Below are 22,223 nucleotides of genomic sequence, written 5' to 3'. Positions count from 1 at the left end.
ACTCAGGCATGAACTCGTTGATAGCCCAATAATTCGCCCAAATGAAACTTAAAATGTGAAGAACTAGATATCGAGGAGTTAGCCCAATTGGGCTATAAATTCACCGCTTTTTGACCATTGGAGAAACTATCTAAAAACAAACGAATGTCATCAGAGGTGCATTCTGGGTAACAAAGCAAAACTCGACAAAATGGTGAGTGGAACCCGTGCACAATATTTTGATTATTTTCCCTTTTGAAACTATATATTATTTTTAATAGTAACTTTTATCGATATATACTTTCTGATGTTTTGGTAAGACTTCTTAAAAATTGGGTTTATTGTATCACTTTTATAAAAGCAGCTCGTTACTGGAGCACGTGAGTTACAAAAAAAATGCTCCCTGCCTGAAAATTGCATTGTCACCCATACGAAACTGTGTACAGCACCAGCAGTGTGTTTTGTGTGGCTATTTTGAAGCTTTGACTTACTTTTTTAAACACGCGGCATCTATTAAATAAACTGCTTCAACTTTCACTGAATAATTTACCTTGTTAAATTGAGGGATTAATACAGGGAATAATTAGTTTTAATTTATAATGTAAGATGTTTAAAACTTTAGTTAATTAAAACAACAATTGTCAATTGTGAAGAGTTGCAAAATGATTTTTAATTTTATTTATCAAATAAAATTAAAAATAGGCCTATATTTTTTTACGGAGTGGGGGAGGTTGATGAAAAATTGTGAAAACTCTATATCCTGCCACCAATCCATTTCAAACTAATTTTTTTTTTTCAAAATAAAAAGGATTATCTAATTTTTTGAGTAAAAAGTTACTACTTTATTTCTTAAAAAAAAATGGATGGCAGGATTATGAGGTACAGACATTTTTCAATTTATTTTCTCTCTTAATAAAGCGACGGACACTTTCCTTTATTGGTATTATCGGTAATTACTCAAAATAATTGAATAGCATAAATACTTACTTGGTAACTATTAAAACTAGAAATGGAAAGCTGTTGATAGTAACAAACATTGTGAAGTGACGTTTTTTGAAAAAGAAGTGATTTCTCACTATATGACTGACCACCTCAGCTAAGGTTTCGAATTAAAGCGTCTGAAAGCACACAACTTGTTTGACAAGGGTGTTTTTTCTTCCATTATTCTCTCACAACTTTGACGACTGATTCATTGAGTCAAAATTTTCACAGGTTTGTTATTTTATGCCTATGTTGAGATACATGTACACCAACTGAGAATATTGGTCTTTGAAAATTACCAGAGGTGTCCAGTGCCTTCACCAAATACAATTATTTTCTTAATTAACAAACAATTAATCTGAAACATATATCCCAAATGTAGTGTTCATATATCCCAACAGAGTGCTTAGCTAAAGTGACGGTATTTGCTTAGTCAACTCGCCAATTTGCAGAGGAATGCATCAACTTCTATTATTTTTTACATATTAAAAATATTAAAACGTTTTTTTTATACTATTAATTTTTTTTCATCAACAGTCTCGAAGATATGATTCAAGAACCACAATATTTTCGCCAGAAGGTAAGAAAGAGTATTCATGTTGATGTTTTTTAGATCTTATTTTGGGGGAAAAAGGTAGCACAAATTTAAATGATTTTGACCAATGATTAGCAAATGTGTAAATAATCAAACTATTTCTCAGCAAAAACTTTCTTTACCAGCTGATGGCAAAATATTTTAGGGATACAGTTCTAGAAAGAACAAAATTGTGCCCTGAATTAGTCAATGATAAATATTTCATTTCTGAATGGTCATGGTTTTTATGTTGTTTTCAAACTTTATTCTTTTGGAAAATTAATAACTGTTTATTGGTTTTAAAAACAAAACAATATATTCAATTTGAAATATTCAGGATCTTCAATTATTCACATTTTGAAATTCTTTAGGGCGATTATACCAGGTGGAGTATGCAATGGAAGCGATTGGCCACGCCGGGACATCTCTAGGTATCTTGGCTTCAGACGGTGTCCTGCTAGCTGCTGAGAGACGCAACACACACAAACTCCTTGATGAGGTGGTCTTCTCTGACAAGATCTATAAACTTTACGAGTAAGTCCATGGTGACATTCATTTTTTTGTAAAAGTTTTTTTAATATTAACTTCTTGTGTCTGTGGTAAAAACAAACCTCACAAATAATTCTCACTATTTCAGTAACAAGCCAGCAGGACCAGTGAGCTTGTTATTTCTCTGGTGCTTAACTTTGTTTCATCTAGTGTACATAAAGAGGGACAAAAGTTACTGGAAATCATGCTTGTAATGTCCCTCTTCCTTGTGGTTATTGTGAAATCCCGGATCCCGGATCCCGACCTTTGTCCTCTTGTGATATGAATGTGGCAAACTAGAATGGACAGACTGCCACTATTGTGTCTCATTGTACTGGACTCGATAGGAGGCAAGTCCGAAGCATGATTATTCCAGAAGCTCCAAAATGTTTTGAAAAAATAATACTGTACATGGGCACCTAATTGTTTTTCTCAGGAATAATGATGAGAAGTGGTTAAATTGGACCACAGCTATAGTTGGTTGGTGACTCTGCTTGGGCAGATTTTTGGTTCCTTTTTAAATAGCTATGTTTTTACTTTTTTTATCACCACAGTAACATGGCATGCAGTGTGTCTGGCATAACATCAGATGCGAATGTTCTCACCAATGAACTCAGACTCATAGCACAGAGGTAAGTCTAACAGCATTCTCTCCACTATTCTCCCTATTTTTAGTTTGCAGTTTGGAATGGATTTTTACATTGTTTTTAGTTTAGTGGTTATACAGTTAAAGGCACTGGTCACTATTGATAATCACTCAAAATGATTGTTGCATAAAAACTTAATTGGTGACAAGCAATGGAGAGCTGCTGATAGTATAAAGCATTGTGAGAAACGGCTTCCTCTGAAGTAACTTAGTTTTTGAGAAAGAAGTAATTAACCACAAATTTGAATTCAAGACCTCGGAGTTAGATTTTGAGGTCCCGAAATCAAGCATCTGAAAGCACACAACTTCGTGTAAAAAGGTTTTTTTCTTTTTCTTCCATTATTATCTTGCAACTTCTACGACCAATTGAGTTAAAATTTTCACTGGTTTGTTATTTTGTGCATTTGTTGAGATACACAAAGTGAGAAGACTAGTCTTTGACAATTACCAATAGTGGCCAGTGTCTTTAACCAGTTAACAGCTCACGGGTTAAACAGTTAACAGGTACACCATCCCAACTCTAGTCACCCACTGAATCCACTTTGTGTTGCAGGTATTTACTGCAGTACCAAGAACCCATGCCCTGTGAGCAGCTTGTCAGCACACTATGTGACATCAAACAGTTCTACACACAATCAGGAGGTCAGTGCAGTACACAGTTTATTCGAATAATAATAACAAACCACGCCATTTATAAGTCGCACTCTACTGAAAACATTCAGCGGCGCAGGTCTAGAAGAAGTGAAAGATTAAGTTAAAGTATTGTCAAGACTGGAGATGTTGGAAAGCAAGCATGAACAAGTGTGTTTTAAGTTTCTGCTGGAAGAGAGTGATGTTGTGCATTTGTCTGAGGTATTCCGGAAGTGAATTTTAGAGTCGAGGTGCTATGTTGGCCAAGCGGGTTCAAGGAACATAGAGTGTATTGCTAATAGATCTCAGGCCTGGTCTAGTTGTATGGGGCGTCAAGAGATTTTGTAGGTAGGGTGGAGCTCAACTACACATATGTGACATCAGTTCATTAATCCTTACACCCTAGGCCTTTTTTTAATACCATTCTCTCTCATGTCACTCTATAACAGGGGAAAATCTTGTTCGGGCTAAAAAGGACATCCCTTAGTAGCAAAAAACGGATTGGGGAACAAAAATGAACAATTTCTACAATTTTGTTTGACTTGTGTTTCAGGCAAGAGGCCATTTGGTGTGTCCATCCTGTACATGGGATGGGATAAACATTATGGGTTCCAGCTTTACCAAAGTGATCCGAGTGGAAACTATGGTGGATGGAAGGCAACATGCATCGGGAACAACAGTGCGGTAAGTTAGAATATTAATGCAATGTGTAAATTATAATAATAATAATATCAAAGTCTAATATAGCGCACGTATCTACCAATTTATACAGAAAGACTATTGAATTCATGAATTCTGAAACCCAATTATGTAGCACCTTAAAAGAGTTTACAAGGTGCTACGGTGCATACGGCAGCCACAGCTAGGAACACCGGGGCGGACCCCTTCTCTTTTCGTTTAGTGCACTGGGTTCTTTTACATGCGTTACACAACACATGGGACCAACGGCTTTACGTCCCATACAAAGGACGAAGTAATGGTTAAGTGTCTTGCTGAAGGACACAAGTGTCACGGCTGGGGATTCGAACCCACACTCTGCTGATCAGAAACACCAGAGTTTGAATCCGGCGCTCTTAATCGCTCGGCCATGACACCTCCAATAGACTGACCCCCTGTCTTTATCGGCAAGGATAAAGACAGGCACTTGGTCACCATGAAAATCAGATTTCATTGGATAAACACGCAGTGATGTTAGTTTTCAAAATCTTTGTTATGATCGGTCCGAGGTGATGTAATTGTCGGCTTGCACTTTTGATCCTCTTCCTTCATGTAATTCAGTGTGTACATCTTGTAGTTTTTGTTTGGTATGAATTGACGATGAGTCGCTGTGTGAATGAATGCGAGGTCTAAGGTGCATTTGCCAACATCAGGTAAAGCTGGTATCTGGCTTGATGCAGGGGCCTTGATATGTGATGTGTGGGGTGCATTTCACTCTAGCAAGCATTGCCAATGTTTGCACACGTTTGCCAACAATTTAGAGTGGAACAAGTTAAGTGCCGCCAACATTGGCAAATGCTAGCAACCATAGGCACAGTTTTTTTTTTATAGCTTTCTCTGTTAAATTTTGTTTTTCTCTCGTAAATTCTAACTGACTATCGTCTTCAACTGTCTTGATCTTTTGATTTCAGTCGGCAGTATCAATGCTGAAACAGGAATACAAGCAGGACGAGACAACATTAAAAGAAGCTCTGCAGTTGGCCATTAAGACTCTGAGTAAGACACTGGATATGACCAAAGTCACACCCGAGAAAAGTAAGTTATTCTATTTAATGTTTTTAAATAAGGGAATAAAAGGGTAGCGACGAGTTCTTAAACGGCCGTTTAAAACCGGCAGGGTCGTTGACGTGAGGGCCTTTATCTCACGGCAACGACCCTGCGAGGTTTTAAACAGACATTTAAGAACAAGTCTTTTATAACAATTCATAAATGCCCTTTTGTTAAAAAAATAAAATAAAGAAATACAATTATAGACACTTTGACAATTGAAAATTCGAGGTTTTAAATATTTTTTTCAAACACTTTGTGAAGAATCTGTTGCGCGAATGCGCGTGGGTTGTGTGTACGCTTTATAAATGACTAAATTATTATTATTGTCATTATAATTTCTTGAAGAATGATATGAAGTTTTACCGTAAATTGTTGGATTATTTTGTTGTGCCCGCCTTGATTATATCTATACTGTTTGTCTCATCTTTTCTCAGTTGAAATAGCTACGCTAACAAGGGAAGGCAACAAGACTAGGATCCGCATTCTACCCGTGAATGAGCTTCAAGTCCTCATCAAGGAACACGAAGAAAGAGAGGCTAAAGTTGAAGCAGAAAAGAAGAAAGAAAAAGACAAATCTTCATAAAGATATTTTGTATTCCTCCTGTACTTGACCTGCTAAACAATAAAATAGAACACTGGACGCAATTTTCTTTACGGAAGCGGACAACAAATTTCAGTCGGGAGGTTTGAATAAAAACATCTGAAGAAGCTGTTAACTTTAAAGGTTCTCTCATTGCATTGAGTTGGAAAGAGAAGGAAAATAGTTTAAATTCAACTACACTTTTCTAAATTATCCACTCGTATTATATCTTTTTGTTACTGTTCTAAAAAACGCAGTTCAAATCTTGGCTTATAAATTGATTTTCCAATTGTAGTGAATGGCATTATTTCCTTTGTTCAAGTTACAGAATCACAGGGTCAATCTTAAAATATTGGTTCAAGAGTTTAGGAAGTTTGGCCCATCAATCAATTACAGGATGGTAAAAGCCTGCGTAGTCATAGGTAACACATTATAGAGAGGGATGAGAAGTTGCAGATTGTTATCTTAGTTTAAACTTCTTCCAAGTCTGCCTGCCGTCGATTTCACTAAACTCTTCCTAACTTAGGATTAATCTTAGGACTTACGACGGGTTCAAATCCGTATCCAAATACGTAGGACGCATTGAACCCTTCCTAAGTTAGGACGGGTCTGCAGTAAATCATTTGTGGATCCTGTACAATCAGTCTTACATTGGCTACGGCTATGGTCATTGGCTTACTGCCATAACCATTAATTCGTAAACACTCTGGGCTTGAGTTAAGAGTGCCTTGCCACACTTAAGCCAGGTTCTATGTAGCCTTGTATGCTACTTTACAATTGTCGTAAAGCACCAGTCTGTTTTACTTTCTTACCTTATCCAACTACACATTGTTCTGTATTGAACATAACAACCTAGATCCTACATAAACAACAGGGATGGCAGATTTAAGATTTTATCTAAATTTAGACTTTTTTGTATCTGTTTTCCTTCTTTTTTAAGGGCTAGATATGCCCGAGAGAAGCTACTAAAGTTAAGTGGCCAAGTCCGATGTACGATGTAATAGGGTACCATGCTTTTTCTTGCATTTTTTCTTTAAAAGGGTTTGCAAGCATCATATTAACGCGATTATTACTGTGTGTATTAAATGTGCCCCTCTCAGTGGCAGGGAGTATTATACATTATGGAATTTAACATAAATAAACTTGTTACATGTATTCTAGTTCACGTGTTTGATATTTATGGTGTTTTTGTTGTGCTAAGAATTGATATTCACCTTTTGCAGAGAGATCATTCTCAAAATGTGGAATAAGCTTCCTACACAGATCAGAAATGCCAGCTCACTCACCTTATTCAAGACACTCCTTAACGCTCACCTGTTCCGGCAGGCTTATTTGCCGAAAACAAACTGTTGATTTTGGCGCTCTACAAGTGAACTTTAAGACACTGGACACCTTGTCCAAGACCGGCCTTCTCACTTTGTAAATCAGAACATATGCACAAAATAACAAATCTGTGAAATCTTGAACTCAATTGGTCGTCCAAGTTGCGAGATAATAACAAAGAAAAACACCCTTGTCACACGAAATCAAAATCAAATATTTTAGTGGAAAATTACTTCTTTCTCGAAAACTATGTTACTTTAGAGAGAGAGCTGTTTCTCACAATGTACTGGACATTATTGGTAATAAAACTTTTAGTAAGTGAGTCTTTATAGGCACGGTGCACAATCAAGGAAATAATCCCGGAGACGTAAAAAAGCCTGGTTCATAATTCAAGTCACATAAAAATTGACATTTATTGATGGAATTTGTTAATGATTGGAATAATTGTAACTTATTCTGTTAATAACTCGCTGTTTATAATTTAACAGGTTTGTTAATAATTCCAGAGACATAAAAAAACCTGGGTCATAATTTAAGTCACATAAAAATTGCCATTTATTGATGTAATTTGTTAAGGATTGGAATAATTGTGACTTGTGTGAATTTAAACATAATGATGTTTGAAAATCAATAAAATACATGATTTTTACCTCCTAAAATTAAACAATTCCTTTGGTCATTTTGTATTAAATTATGGGGGGCGAAGGCCAGGCGATTCCCCCCCCCCCCCCCAAAAAAAAAAAAAAAACAAAAAAAAAACGACAATGCAATATTTTTTCCCCCCTGCCGCTGTGATTGGCTCTTTCCGTCTGATGTCATCATGAAATTGGCCTGCTCTTTCACAAAGTCACTGCAATGTCATTTGGGGAAAAATACAAATCGCGGCCCGATCTGAGCCTTTCACTTTTTGAGGGTAATAAGCCTAGCATAAGCAATTCAGACCCCACATAAATCTATTTAATTTACGGTCAGAAAAGTGTGGACTGCAATACTTTTCTGTAGCAAATTTGTGTCCACACAGACTTTATGACATTGTGCCCTGTTTTGGTTTTGGGTTTTATGAGAAGGTCTTCAACCAAGACTAGTGCCGCGGCTGCGTGCGCCTTGACTAAAGGCTAGCTTGGCGGCTGGCACGTGATCCAGATCACCTGACATCTCGCAACAGCTTCCACAATTTTCACAGAGAGTGTGCACCGTGTGTCCACTCAAAATCTATACTTAGGAACGATGGCAGGTGGAAGGCATTTTCCGCTTATTCTTTGTACCATTCTGATATTATTCGTAAATGATCTGGTTGCCGACAGAAAGGTAAGATTGATTTAATTCTACAGTTACAGTTTTGTGTAAATCAGACGTAAAGAAAACGGTAAAAAAGGCACCGTCCCCGTCCTTAGCCATTGGACCCTTTCGGTACAGAAAAAAAAAAAAAGTTCACAGATTTACAAATAACTTACAGGGTTTACAGAAGGTAGTTGTGAAAGACTTCTCTTGAAAGGATAACTTTCCGTATGGCGCCACCACTTTTTCACTCATTTTTACAAAAAGGGATATATCAATCAGGTAAATTAGATACTATATTATTTTATTTCGAATGAAAAAGTGGTGGCGCCATACGGAAATTTTTCCTCTTCAAATATTATTCCATGAAATGCTTTACTGTTTGAGAAAAACAGTAAAATAATATCAATTCTCGCTAACGAGAATTACAGATTTATTTTAAACACATGTCATGACACGGCGAAACGCGCGGATACAAGGGTGGGTTTTCTGGTTATTTTCTCCCAACTCCGATGACCGATTGAGCCTTAATTTTCACAGGTTTGTTATTTGATATAGAAATTGTGATACTCGAAGTGTGGGCCTTGGACAATACTGTTTACCAAAAGGGTCCAATGGCTTTAAAGCATTACTTTTCTTTGCTTGGCAATTTTTTTGTGCTTACACAGGCTTTATGAATTTAGGCCCAGGAATGAGTGTGCTTTGGAATTTTAACAGTTGTATATTTTAACAGTTGTATATTTTTTCTTTCTATGTTTACCACCACCAGTTAAGCATCACATACAACGAACAGTGCAACATTCCACAATGCCAAGCCAGACCCAACCAGACAAGCTATGTGAACCTCGTTCACGTCTCAGCGAGGGGTACGAACGATACCATTCACTTTCTGTGGAGTTCAATCGGCGCCCCTTCTGTACTCGTAGTGAGAACGACAAACTTGGCTGTGCTTCAAATTAACTGGGAGGATTTGATTCAGAAGAACATGAAGACGGGCTCGATCTCATTCAGGCCGAAAGAAGACGTCTTCTATGCCTCATCTCTCATGTTTTCTAAGGTAATAATAGTTGGTAGTAATAGGCAATACGTCAGTGTTGAGGAAGATGTTCTCCACAGATAAAAAAGTTTATTAGGGTTGAGGTAGTTAGTGCCCTGGTCATTGGGCCAATATCATTTTTTTAATCTTTCTCAGATCCCTTTTTAAACATCAACCTCTACCCTCGCCGGTACCCATTTATACCCCTGCGTGAAGAGAAGCCATCGTAGTAAAGAATCTTGCCCAAGGACAGAAGTGTCAGGACCGGGGTTTCAACCCAAACTCCGATGATTTAACCACAAAAACTTAAATTTGAATGATGTTCTAAACCTCTCAGCCATGAAACCCTACGTATAAACAATAAAGAATTTTTTCAATTTAGGAAAAAAGGTTTAAGAATTCATTGATTTATAACTTTAAAAAAGTGTGTGTAAACAGCCATTTAATTTTGACATTCTCTTTACACAAAATTAACTAAATGTTCTTGTATTTTATTTTTGATACTTGCAGTTGATAGAATTCAATGACACAACCGACGAGGGGATTTTAACCAAAGCAGATGCGGTAAGCATAACTGATCTGCAGGAGATGCAATGGCAGAACACCAACACAACGATGGACACCGAGCAACACAGCGCGGTACTCAACACGACGCTGGGACAGCAGTTCGGACACGGAACCTTGTCATGGCGTGTGAGTACCTCAATTATGACATGGTTTGGGTACTTTTTGTGCGCCACGCGAACGTCTACGTTTACGCAAACAGATTTACGTACACGGTTTATTGTTCGGCCATGGAACCTTGTCATGGCGTGTGAGTACATCAATTATGACATGGTTTGGGTACTTTTTGGTCGGTCGCGCGATTGTCGTGCGATAGAAATCTTGCACGTAATTCTAAGACTGAGGCCTAAGAAATGTGTCTTTTTATGATTGCGCGTCAAGATTTCCATCGCGCGACCGACTATAAACCGGCCTTCAGATGTGTTTTTTTTTAATATTGTGTTTTGAACTTTTGTTATTGACTTCAAATCTTTAGCCTTTGGTAAAAGCAGCTGGAACAATTTGGATTTTCCTCCCACATCTAAAACTTCTCCATCTCCTATATTCACCCTGTTATTTCAGCCTGTAAGATGTAATATGTGTAAGCTAAAAATAATGCATTTTTGTTATTGATTTCAAATCTTCAGCTGACTGCATTCAGTGAGAGCAGCCGATACGAGACCCTGCCGTACCTGCAGCACACCGAGAACAGCACACAGCTTGATCTGACCATGGAGAACCTGACGTCCAAGTACCCCAACTCTCGCTTCGCCGTTGAGGTCATGGTGATGGGTACCGGTGTGACAAAGACAGATGGGATTCAGCTGGAGGAGAAGATTACCATTGATGATGAATATACACCTGCCGTCTTTGCTGTGAGTGTGTTTCGAAATTTCAATTTGTTTTGTATCAAAATGTCTTGCTTATAAAGGCACTAGACACAGTTGGTAATTACTCTAAATAATTGTTAGCATAAAAAATTACTTGGTAACAAGCAATGGAAAGCTGTTGATATTAAAAAACATTGTGAGAAACGGCTCCCTCTGAAGTAACATAGTTTTCGAGAAGGAGGTAATTTTCCACTAAAATATTTAAATTTGATTTCGAGACCTCATAGTTAGAGTTTGAGGTCACAAAACCAAGCATCTGAAAGCACACATTGTCAGGTGACGAGGGTGTTTATCCATTCATTATTATCTCGCAACTTTGAAGACCAACTGAGTTCAAATTTTCGCAGATTTGTTATTTGGTGCATGTGTTGAGATACAGCAAATGAGAAGACTGGTCTTTGACAATTACCAATAGTTTCCACTGCCTTTAAGGACCCAAGTGTCACGACTGGGACTCAAACCCACACAATAACAAAGAGAATACACTACACAATATGCACTGCACTTATCGGTCACAATAAGAGGTGTAGTTTACTTGCCTCCATTTCCAGTACCGGTAATGCTGAATATCAAGTTGCATATAATGATGACACCAAAAACTCAGCGTGGATGACAATCCTCCAGCAAACATTAGAGTCCCCAAGCCAAAATGCTTCGTTTTAGAAAGGGCAATGGCACCAAGGCATGTTCTCCTTTGTTAAGGGCACCGCATGAGGAAATTGTAAATTTTCTACTCAAGCATTTCAAGAGCACCAAGGGGGACATGAAGGCAACTGCTTTCGTTTCCCTTGTGACAGATCAGGCCTGGAGTCCCTCTCCATTTTATGATAACATTTTTGTCAATTTGTTTCACTGGTATCCTTGAATATTTGTGTTTCTAGACCTATGATCTTAATCTACCTAGCATACCAACTGGCAGCTACTCACAGTGGAAACCGGTCTGCTATACAAAAACAAATCGAGCAATGGAAAATGCCAGACACGTAAGTTGTGTGCAAATACAATTTTGCATGTAAATGATGGAACCAAAGTGAAGGTTATCTATGTAGCATTAAGCCCGGTTCATAAATTTGACGTGAATTTGACGTCACAACCCTCCTTTCGCAGTGGAAACCGGTCTGCTATACAAAAACAAATCGAGCAATGGAAAATGCCAGACACGTAAGTTGTGTGCAAATACAATTTTGCATGTAAATGATGGAACCAAAGTGAAGGTTATCTATGTAGCATTAAGCCCGGTTCATAAATTTGACGTGAATTTGACGTCACAACCCTCCTTTCGCAGTGGAAACCGGTCTGCTATACAAAAACAAATCGAGCAATGGAAAATGCCAGACACGTAAGTTGTGTGCAAATACAATTTTGCATGTAAATGATGGAACCAAAGTGAAGGTTATCTATGTAGCATTAAGCCCGGTTCATAAATTTGACGTGAATTTGACGTCACAACCCTCCTTTCGCAGTGGAAACCGGTCTGCTATACAAAAACAAATCGAGCAATGGAAAATGCCAGACACGTAAGTTGTGTGCAAATACAATTTTGCATGTAAATGATGGAACCAAAGTGAAGGTTATCTATGTAGCATTAAGCCCGGTTCATAAATTTCACGTAAATTTGACGTCACAACCCTCCTTTCGCAGTGGAAACCGGTCTGCTATACAAAAACAAATCGAGCAATGGAAAATGCCAGACACGTAAGTTGTGTGCAAATACAATTTTGCATGTAAATGATGGAACCAAAGTGAAGGTTATCTATGTAGCATTAAGCCTGGTTCATAAATTTGACGTGAATTTGACGTCACAACCCTCCTTTCGCAGCGATATTCGCAAATGAGTTGAGCAGAGTTGAGCTGCTGCAATTTGTTTGTTGCGAATTTGTGACTTCAACATTTGTATCGCATTCGCATTCGCAGGAAGTATGAACCAGGCTTTATCCAGAAATATTTTAAGGGAAAGTATAGACCATGTGAACTTTGTTTCCAATAAGTGTGACCTTGTACATTCTTGAGTATTCTGGCAGGCACAATACTGCACAGGTCATATGGGAAAGTTGACATCGGGTAACATAATTTCCACATAAATCCAAGAATTATAAAAGTAAAAGCTGGACATGTTTTGAGATGTGCCCCCTTTTATCATATCAAACGTTGATAGGAATTAGACAGTGCAATGTCCATAAACTACAAGCTGTGTACAAATCGTGCCTGCAGGAAGTCCAGGCTTAGTGGCTTTTTTGTAAACACCAGTCACATCATCTATACCTTTGGTTTTTGAAACCTTTGGATTGTCTAAATTCTGTAAACAAATATATCAGGCATGAGAATCTTCCGGTTTAAACCGGAATTCCGGTTTTTTTCCTTTCAAAATTGTGGTCTCCGAGTTCGATGTGAATTTGCTATAAAATTCGGGGGGTAGGTTTTTGGGGGTATACATTTGGATTTCTCTAATCCCTCTTCTCTAGTCAGACAATGTAAGTTTACCTTTATATTGTTATTATCGCGGATCCCCACACGTCGTTCATGAAATACCGGCACCTAAACAATAAATTGCCGTCCAGCAGCTGGCCCAATTTACGGCTTGTTGTCTTCCTGGCATCGCGCATGCATGCAGCAGCAGCAGCGACAGATGTATAAACTTGCCTCATTCCTTGCTTCGTTTATAGTGGTACGGTTCAATAATTTTTGCGTGTAATGCGCTTGCTGGTGCAGCAAAGATAACACGTGTGGAGACTTTTGAAAGTCTACTGAAAAAACAATGCACGTGTTTGCACCATGTGTACTGTGTACTGTGTACTGTGTACGTGTACGTGCAGGTTTGCACACGAACCAATGAGCGGCGCGGCACGAATCTGAGATCGCCGGCAGGCCATGGTAAACTGGTACCTGTTATTGCCTCACAACCAGCGAAAGATATATTGGGAACCAGCGAACACACTGTACGTCCGGACGACGTGCTTTCTTCATTGGTTCTATTTCTATGTTGGGGTCTAATCTCAACCTCGTTCCAGTTATACCCTATGCTGAATAACAACCTCTTTCACAAAAACACATCGCTCTCGCCAAATATATAGGCCTATATATATTTTAAAATGTGCGTCGCCGACGGATCGTTAAAATCACAAACATTTAATTGCAAAAGAATTTCTTTTACACAACCGAATTTCAAATCAAGAACCTATAAAAATGGTTTTTGGTGAGAAAAAAAAGCATTTTCAAGGGCAGAAATAAGGGATAAGATCGTCAAAAAAATAAATAAAAATATTATTACTATTATTTTTTCCCCCTTTCTTTTTCCGTAACTGTAACAAAATCGCAGGCGAACCTAAAATTGTTTGAGCTTTACATTCCTTATTTTCCCTTAAACCTATTATAAAAAAAAAAGAAGGAAAAATCACACAAAAGTAGCTCACTTCTACCTGGAAACATAGGTGTCAGAAATGCATCAGAGACCACCACAGAGCTTCTAAAGTACCCAGAGCTCCCAGGGCCCTGAAGCGGGCCCTGGACCCCGGCCATAAGGGACTTCGCGCTGCGCGCTCGTAGTGTGTGCTTCGCACACAAAAATGATGGAATATTGACATTTCCAATCAACTGAATTTTTTCCTGTTTTTTTATCATCACCCATTCTCATGCCTGATATATAGATATACACATTAAAACTAACCTGTGGAAAATTTAATCTCAATGGTGGTCTCGCTTCTGAGAAATTACCAAAAATCCATAGCAATTATGTCAGTGCAGAAAGAATAATGCGCAATTGCAACAAACAATCTGAGAGACGTTGCTGTCGTTAAAGATTCTCAGATTCAAATTTTGTGGGACAAAAAATTATATTTAGATCCAACCACTTTTGCTTTTAAAAGTAAGATGAATCTCAAAATGCATTATACTGTTGAAAGCTGCTGTACTTCCAAGTTTTTTTTTCATTAATTTCAAGAGTGAAAGGAAATGTACACCTTACCTTTTATTCACAAATACCCCAGACAGTTTCTCTACTCCTATTGGTGGAGAGTGCGTCACGTGGGGGTGTTTAAACGGTTAATAATGACCAGTGTTTATAACCGGCTGGCTTCCGCGTGTCGGCACGCAAGATTATCACGCGGAATGCGCAATTCATAGCTATGTTAACTATTTCTAAGCGCGCGTGCGTAATTTATTTCTAAGGGTGTGCGCGCATACACACAACCCACGCGCAACATACTTTTCACAAAGTTTATTTCAAACCTCGAATTTCTATCTGTCGAAGTGTCTGTAATTGTAATTTTTTAACGTTTTTTAACAAAAGGGCATTTATGAATGGGAATAAAAGAGAAGTGACTCGTTATTACACGTCCCTTTAAAACCTTGCAGTGTCGTTGCTGTGCGATAAAGGCCCTCACATTGGGCTTTTATCACACGGCAATTTGACCCTGCCGGCTTTAATTGATATCGAGAATTACGGATGTATTTTAAACACATGTCATGACACGGCGAATTGTGCGGAAACCAAGGGTGGATTTTTCCGTTATTTTCTCCCGACTCCGATGACCGATTGAGCCTAAATTTTTACAGGTGTATTATTTTATAAATCAGTTGTGATACACGAAGTGTGGGTCTTTGGAAAATTTGTTCACCGAAAGTGTTCAATGGCTTTAAGTTTAGAAGAGTTTTGTGAAATTGACAGCAGGCCTGCTACTGAGAACTAACCTGCCTTTGTTTTTTGTTTATTCTTTAGGTTTCTTCATACAAACTTGAAAACGCGATGGATCTCCATAAGATGCCGAATAAGAGTATCGCTCATGCGTATTTCTCTGAGGCGATCTTCCAACAAGCTGGCGCTGTCAACGTGTCCTTTGGCATCGCCCAAGACGGATTCTACAAAAAATCTAATTATTCAAGCTGGTAATTTATAAGACTTGTTTGTCTTTTGTTTTGCATTAGCGTTCATTTGTATCAAGGCCGAGCGGATAACAGCATGACTCAAGCTCTAGTGTTTCTGATCACTTGTCAGGTTAAATATGAATGCTGCGTCATTGGGACGTAAAGCGGTAGATCTCGTGTGTTGTGTAACGCACGTAAAAGAAGCAAGTGCACTCATCTTAAAGAGAAGGGGTTGGTCCTGGTGTTCTTGGTTTGATGGGCAGCATATTGCACGACAGCACCTTGTAAACCATAACATGGTGCTATGTAAAAGGAGTAGTCGCCCTGGTGTTCATGGTTTGATGGGCAGCATATTGCACGACAGCACCTTGTAAACCATAACATGGTGTTTTAAAGGAATGAGTCTCATAGGCTCCACATATCTTGCAGAAAATAATACTGAGTGCTTTGATATGCCCCTAGGGGTGTTATAAAGCGCTTTATAAGAACCCAGTATTATTATTGTTATTATCTTCAAGTACGCGCTAACCCTCCAATCAGATTCGCAGAATGGAGTGGTGATAAAAACCTATATTGCACGGCTAATATCACTACCTGCGTCTTTTGTGTTCTATGTCACGCCCCAAGTTTGCTTGAAGACAAATACGTTATCACACGCGCGCTCGTGGAAATATGGAAAATATAGCGCGTCTGCGTCCCATATCCATATGGGACACAGAAGCGCTATATTTTTCTGTATTCCACTCGCGCTTGTGTGATAACTTGATACTATATCAACTTGTTACCAAACCTCCTACCACTCATCTGCGTTTCCCATGGGATGGTGACCAATTGTGGAGTTGCTTAGATATCTGAATTTTTCCAATTCGTTGGAGTTGACTAAACCACTGCATTTTTGTTTTTTTTCATTTTTTCTTTATGCAAGTCGCCCAAAATAAGACTAAAAGCCACTCTAGGTAAAGGGCTACAAGTCTGCATTTTCTTTAACAAATACTGTTTAATTTTTATTTCCACAGGTCTGTGACCGTTGGTTATGGAGACGCTCCTCAGGAAAGCATGTCGCTTACCGTATATATTGTCATATCGGTAGGCGTCGGACTTCCCGTTCTTGTTGTCATATTCGGGGGGGCAGGAGTTTGCGTCTTAAATCACCGTAAGAAGAAAAGGCAAACACTAGAAGTCAACTGAGAATCGAGGTATTGAGATTAATTTTCTTATTTTGTAGACATCTTGAGTTTGCATTGTTGAACTGGAATTTTATATCAAGTTTCACTCTTAATTTTGTGACAGTTTTTTCTTACTTAAAGTCAAGTGCAATGTGATATTGTGCAAGTCTTGCAAATTTAAAATGAGACTTTCCTAATGGGGGAAATCGAATACTAAACAGACAAGTTCTATTTGAACTTGCAACATAATGTACCAACAATTTGGGTCCTGGGCCCTGGCAACAGTTCTGGTTGCTACATTAAAGCAATCACACAACATCAGTAAATAGTATTGTCCAAAGGCCCACACTTTGTGTATCACAACTTATATACAAAATAACAAACCTGTGAAAATTTAGGCTCAAACGGTCATCGGAGTCGGGAGAAAATAACGGGAAAACCCACCCTTGTTTCCGCACTTTTCGCCGTGTCATGACATGTGTTTAAAATAAATCCCTTATTCGAGAATTGAGTAGAGCATTTCATGGAATAATATTTCAAGGGAAATCTTTCACCATTACCTTCTGCAAACCCTGTAAGTTATTTTTAAATCTGTGAACTTTTAATTTTTGTTCTGTTCAGAAAGTGTCCAATGGCTTCAAAGGAACAATACAGAATTGGTTTTGCCAACAAAACTGTTGCTGGCAGTGTATGCACTTTATGTTATCCACCAAATACATAAACTGACTAACCTGTAGAAGTTTGAGATCGATCGTGTATCTGGGTCACAAGAAAAAAGTGAAAAACCGATTACAAATTTTTGCATTGCATTGGTGCCAAGATTAATATGAATAAAACACTCACTAAGCGATAAACTCCAAACGCGAGGTTAGATTATCTATTTCTCATCAAATATGACACTTCAGACAGAAATATTTCAAGGGATGTTTTCAACTATCATCATCATTAGACCATGTAAGTTTGATGTAAATCTGCGATCTTCACGATTTATGTTTCTTACCAATTCTGTAACGTTCCTTTAAGTCATCAGGGTGTGGGTTCGAATCCTGGTCATGACACTTGTGTCTATCTACTTGAGAAAGACAATTGACTATTAAGTTGTTCTCGTAAACGGTCGGGTGCCTGTGAGAGCAGAAATTGTATGTGTGATTGATATAAGCAGGCAAGATTTGTTTTCGTTCTGTAGTCTTATTTCCAAATTGTTGGCCCTTGGAAAAAACAGAAAAGTTGTGATTAAATGTCTATGAAAGCCTACACCGTCTAAGAAACAAATATCCTGCCTGTTATAGAAAGGTGACATTCATTCATGAACTAGCTGCACATTCCCTAGAATGCCCAGGGAGCTGAGATGATATAAGGAAAGAAAATTAATAGTGATTAACGATGTTCTTGCCCTTGGAAAAACCAGCAAAACTGTGATAAAATAGCTTGAAAAGTCTATTGTCATACTGTACATAATATGAGCCAGTACAAGTACATGTAGGTCAGCCTGTATGAAGACAAAAAAAATTCCTACTCAATTTTCTATGAAAACATAGTATGAAAACAAAATGGTAGAAAAGAAATCCAAATTTTGCACTTGCCTTTCACATTCATTGTTAAAAAATACAGTATTTAAAGGAACACGTTGCCTTGGATCGGTCGAGTTGGTCTTTGAAAAGCGTTTGTAATCGTTTGTTATAAAATGCATATGGTTAGAAAGATATTTTTGAAGTAGAATGTAATGATCCACACAAGTATCACTCGAAATTGCATTTTTGTTCCTCTTACCTCGTCGGCTAACACGGTCGGTCATTTATGGGAGTCAAATTTTTGACTGCCATAAATGGCTGACCATGTTAGTTCGCAAAGTAAAAGGAAAACCATGCAATTTCGAGGCAAATTTGTGTGGATCATTGTATTCTACTTTTTCTATAACATCTTTCTAACCATATGCATTTTATAGCAAACGATTACAAACGCTTTTCAAAGACCAACTCGACCGATCAAAGTCAACGTGTTCCTTTAAACGTTTTAGTTAATAGTGATTGTTATTGTTGCATGGCAGTTTTGGGGCTGGAAGCAGCCTTAAAACCTAGAAAAAAAGTGCCCTAATGATGAAATGAGGTACGCTATACGAACAAGTCTCTCATTTGAAGGTTTAATTATCTGTTTAATAATTATTTTAAGGAATTATTTAGTTAAAAGTCAAAATAAATTTGATTATGTCGAGTAAGCTGACATCTTTGTTCACCCTGCTTCTTGTTGTAGTACTATTTGGGTTTGTTAAAAGGAAGTGTTTGATTTACTGTTCATGTGAACTAATGTATTTGGTGACACGATTGGCTTGTGCGTAAAGCGCTCGCCTCTCACCAAGGTGACTCGGTTTGTTTCCCAGCCAGGGCCATGTGTGAGTTGAGTTGTGCGTTGGTTCTCTGCTGTGCCACGAGGGTTTTCCAGACCACCTGGTTTTCCTCCCTCGGGGAAAATCAAATACTTTCGATCTTAGCTGTGCTTTGTGGTTATAATGGGTTGATGTAGCTGGCAGCCAGAGGCGCCCTTGCATGCCTGCTTCTCAAACACGTTGTAGCTGCGTCCTTCACAATTCAGCTCTTAGCTGCGAGTAAGGATGATAAGCTCCCCCAAGTTATATGCTGCTGACAAGTACGCTGTTAATGTTACCATCTGCTTTCCATAGTAAATCTGTCATTTTGAGGAAGACAATTCCAAAGGTGTGTACAAATTAAGTGAAACGTCTTCCTAGCTAAGAATAATGATGACCGAATTAGGTTGGAATTTGGTTAAAATCATGTTAAAGAACAAGGGGTAAGCCTTGTTTTTGGAGGGTCAAAAGTGGGCTAAAATCAGATAAAAATGCAAGGGGAAAGCCTCGTATTTTTTAATGAAATTTAGGCTAAAATCAGATAAATTTGCAAGGGGTAAGTCTTGCATTTTTTATGAATTTAGGCTAAAAGTCTGATAAAATTGCAAGGGGTAAGCCTTGCATTTTTTTATGAAATTTAGGCTTAAAATCAGATAAATTTGCAAGGGTTACGTAAGCCTTGCATTGTTGACGAATTTAGGCAAAAAATCTGATAAAATTGCAAGGGGTAAGCCTTGCATTTTTGATGAATTTAGGCAAAAATCAGATAAATTCGCAAGGGGAAAGCCTTGCATTTTTGATGAATTTAGGCAAAAAATCTGATAAAATTGGAAGGGGTAAGCCTTGCATTTTTTTGTATGAAATTAAGGCTTAAATCAGATAAAGTTGCAAGGGGTAAGCCTTGAATTTTTGACGAATTTAGGAAAAAAATCAGATAAAATTGCAAGGGTACGCCTTGCATTTTTGAAGAATTTAGGCTAAAAATCAGATAAAATTGCAAGGGGTAAGCCTTGCATTTTTGATGAATTTAGGCAAAAAATCTGATAAAATTGGAAGGGGAAGGGGTAAGCCTTGCATTTTTTTGTATGAAATTAAGGCTTAAATCAGATAAAGTTGCAAGGGGTAAGCCTTGAATTTTTGACGAATTTAGGAAAAAAATCAGATAAAATTGCAAGGGTACGCCTTGCATTTTTGATGAATTTAGGCTAAAAATCTGATAAAATTGCAAGGGGTAAGCATTGCATTTTTGATGAATTTAGGCAAAAAATCAGATAAATTCGCAAGGGGTAAGCCTTGCATTTTTTTTATGAAATTTAGGCTTAAAATCAGATAAATTTGCAAGGGTTACATAAGCCTTGCATTTTTGAAGAATTTAGGCAAAAAATCAGATAAATTCGCAAGGGGTAAGCCTTGCATTTTTTTTAATGAAATTTAGGCTTAAATAAAAAAGAATCGCAAGGGGTAAGCCTTGCATTTTTGACGAATTTAGGCAAAAAATGTGATAAAATTGCAAGGGGTAAGCCTTGCATTTGTATGTATGAAATTTAGGCTTAAATCAGATAAAATTGCAAGTGGTAAGCCTTGCATTTTTGATGAATTTAGGCAAAAAATCAGATAAATTCGCAAGGGGTGAGCCTTGCATTTTTTTATGAAATTTAGGCTTAAAATCAGATAAATTTGCAAGGGTTACGTAAGCCTTGCATTTTTGATGAATTTAGGCAAAAAATCAGATAAATTCGCAAGTGGTAAGCCTTGCACTTTTGATGAATTTAGGCAAAAAATCAGATAAAATAGCAAGGGGTAAGCCTTGCACTTTTGATGAATTTAGGCAAAAAATCTGATAAAATAGCAAGGGGTAACTTGCATTTTTGATGAATTTAGGCAAAAAATCAGATAAATTCGCAAGGGGAAAGCCTTGCATTTGTGAAGAATTTAGGCTAAAAATCAGATAAAATTGCAAGGGGTAAGCCTTGCATTTTTGATGAATTTAGGCAAAAAATCAGATAAATTCGCAAGGGGAAAGCCTTGCATTTTTTTGTATGAAATTTAGGCTTAAATCAGATAAAGTTGCAAGGGGTAAGCCTTGAATTTTTGACGAATTTAGGCTAAAAATCTGACAAAATTGCAAGGGGTAACCCTTGTATTTTTGATGAAATTTTGTCAAAATCAGGTAAATAAAGAGGGGGTAAACAAACCACCAACTGATGGGTAATAACTCACCGCTAGAAGCAACTTCTTCAATTCAATTAGTATGGTAGACATGACCACATATTAATACATGTTCTCAAATACAATACAAAATTTGATTTAATTTAATTGTTTCCACAATAATATCCGATTAAAAAAAGGAAACATTCATGTTTGTTCCTTATAATCAAGTAGGTGATTGTCAAAGTACATGTATTGTTCAAGGTTGTCTTCATATATTATCACACAAGAAATCATAGTTTTTTGTCTTTTCAAAAAAATCAATCAAGTAATCAGTTTCTTCCAGAGATGCCAACATAATTTTGCATCTTATATTCAGGGAGATGTTCACAACAATCAGGGAGATGTTTAGAATTACATGCAACAACAAAGTTTCCACAATCAAGGAGATTTTCAAAGTGTTATTCAGAACATGGTTATTTGCAGGGAGCTTTTTTTTTTTTTTTTAGAATCATGGATAGTAAGCAGCTCTTAGGGGTTCTAGATTAGGGGTCCCTGGAAGACTTTTTACTTTTTTTGGTATGAGCAAAGTCAGCGTACATTTCTCAATTAGTTGTTAAATCACTGAAATCATTAAGTTAAAATATCTTTAACAACTTCTACCCTCCATAGACCTTATCGCAAATACCAATGCGCAAGCGCAGACTGTTGAATGAGGTGCATTGTGGGATAGATATGGATCAAATTTGGATACCAGCAAGACCACAATGCACCTAATTCCAAGCTTTACGCGCGCGCCCCGGTATTTGCGATAAGGTCTATACTCTGGTAGTTATTGCAATATTAAAAAAAAGGTTACAAAATGCTGTATAAAAAATAACTAAATACATCATCATGATACACCATCATCCTCCACTGTACAGCAAGGTTTT

General features: G+C 37.6%; 2 protein-coding genes across 2 annotated transcripts; both read left to right on the top strand.

Annotated features, from left to right (window-relative positions):
- The first annotated feature begins 111 nt into the window (after positions 1–111).
- LOC117295916 (proteasome subunit alpha type-4-like) lies at positions 112–6,009 on the top strand. The gene is made up of 8 exons (XM_033778707.1): positions 112–193; positions 1,498–1,540; positions 1,906–2,068; positions 2,617–2,694; positions 3,262–3,350; positions 3,892–4,022; positions 4,967–5,090; positions 5,540–6,009. Exons 1-8 carry the CDS (start codon positions 191–193, stop codon positions 5,686–5,688), a joined length of 780 nt encoding a protein of 259 aa, XP_033634598.1. The 5' UTR covers positions 112–190; the 3' UTR covers positions 5,689–6,009.
- Positions 6,010–8,162: 2,153 nt separating this feature from the next.
- On the top strand, positions 8,163–17,180 carry LOC117295266 (glycosylated lysosomal membrane protein B-like). Its single transcript, XM_033777822.1, has 7 exons — positions 8,163–8,316; positions 9,056–9,343; positions 9,833–10,015; positions 10,513–10,740; positions 11,637–11,738; positions 15,470–15,636; positions 16,632–17,180. Exons 1-7 carry the CDS (start codon positions 8,236–8,238, stop codon positions 16,801–16,803), a joined length of 1,221 nt encoding a protein of 406 aa, XP_033633713.1. The 5' UTR covers positions 8,163–8,235; the 3' UTR covers positions 16,804–17,180.
- The last annotated feature ends 5,043 nt before the right edge of the window (positions 17,181–22,223 follow it).

The sequence above is a fragment of the Asterias rubens genome, chromosome 10 (genome assembly GCF_902459465.1).
Source record: "Asterias rubens chromosome 10, eAstRub1.3, whole genome shotgun sequence".
NCBI classification, from domain to species: Eukaryota; Metazoa; Echinodermata; class Asteroidea; order Forcipulatida; family Asteriidae; genus Asterias; species Asterias rubens.
This window is presented reverse-complemented; position numbering and strand designations above follow the sequence as displayed.

Excerpts from the sequence above, each read along its gene's own strand:
- LOC117295916 (XM_033778707.1), top strand. Across the intron at positions 2,069-2,616 it reads AAGATCTATAAACTTTACGA|TAACATGGCATGCAGTGTGT; the intron begins GTAAGTCCATGG and ends TTATCACCACAG. Across the intron at positions 5,091-5,539 it reads CAAAGTCACACCCGAGAAAA|TTGAAATAGCTACGCTAACA; the intron begins GTAAGTTATTCT and ends ATCTTTTCTCAG.
- LOC117295266 (XM_033777822.1), top strand. The coding sequence starts at position 8,236 with ATGGCAGGTGGAAGGCATTTTCCGCTTATTCTTTGTACCATTCTGATA. Across the intron at positions 9,344-9,832 it reads CATCTCTCATGTTTTCTAAG|TTGATAGAATTCAATGACAC; the intron begins GTAATAATAGTT and ends TGATACTTGCAG. Across the intron at positions 10,016-10,512 it reads ACGGAACCTTGTCATGGCGT|CTGACTGCATTCAGTGAGAG; the intron begins GTGAGTACCTCA and ends TCAAATCTTCAG.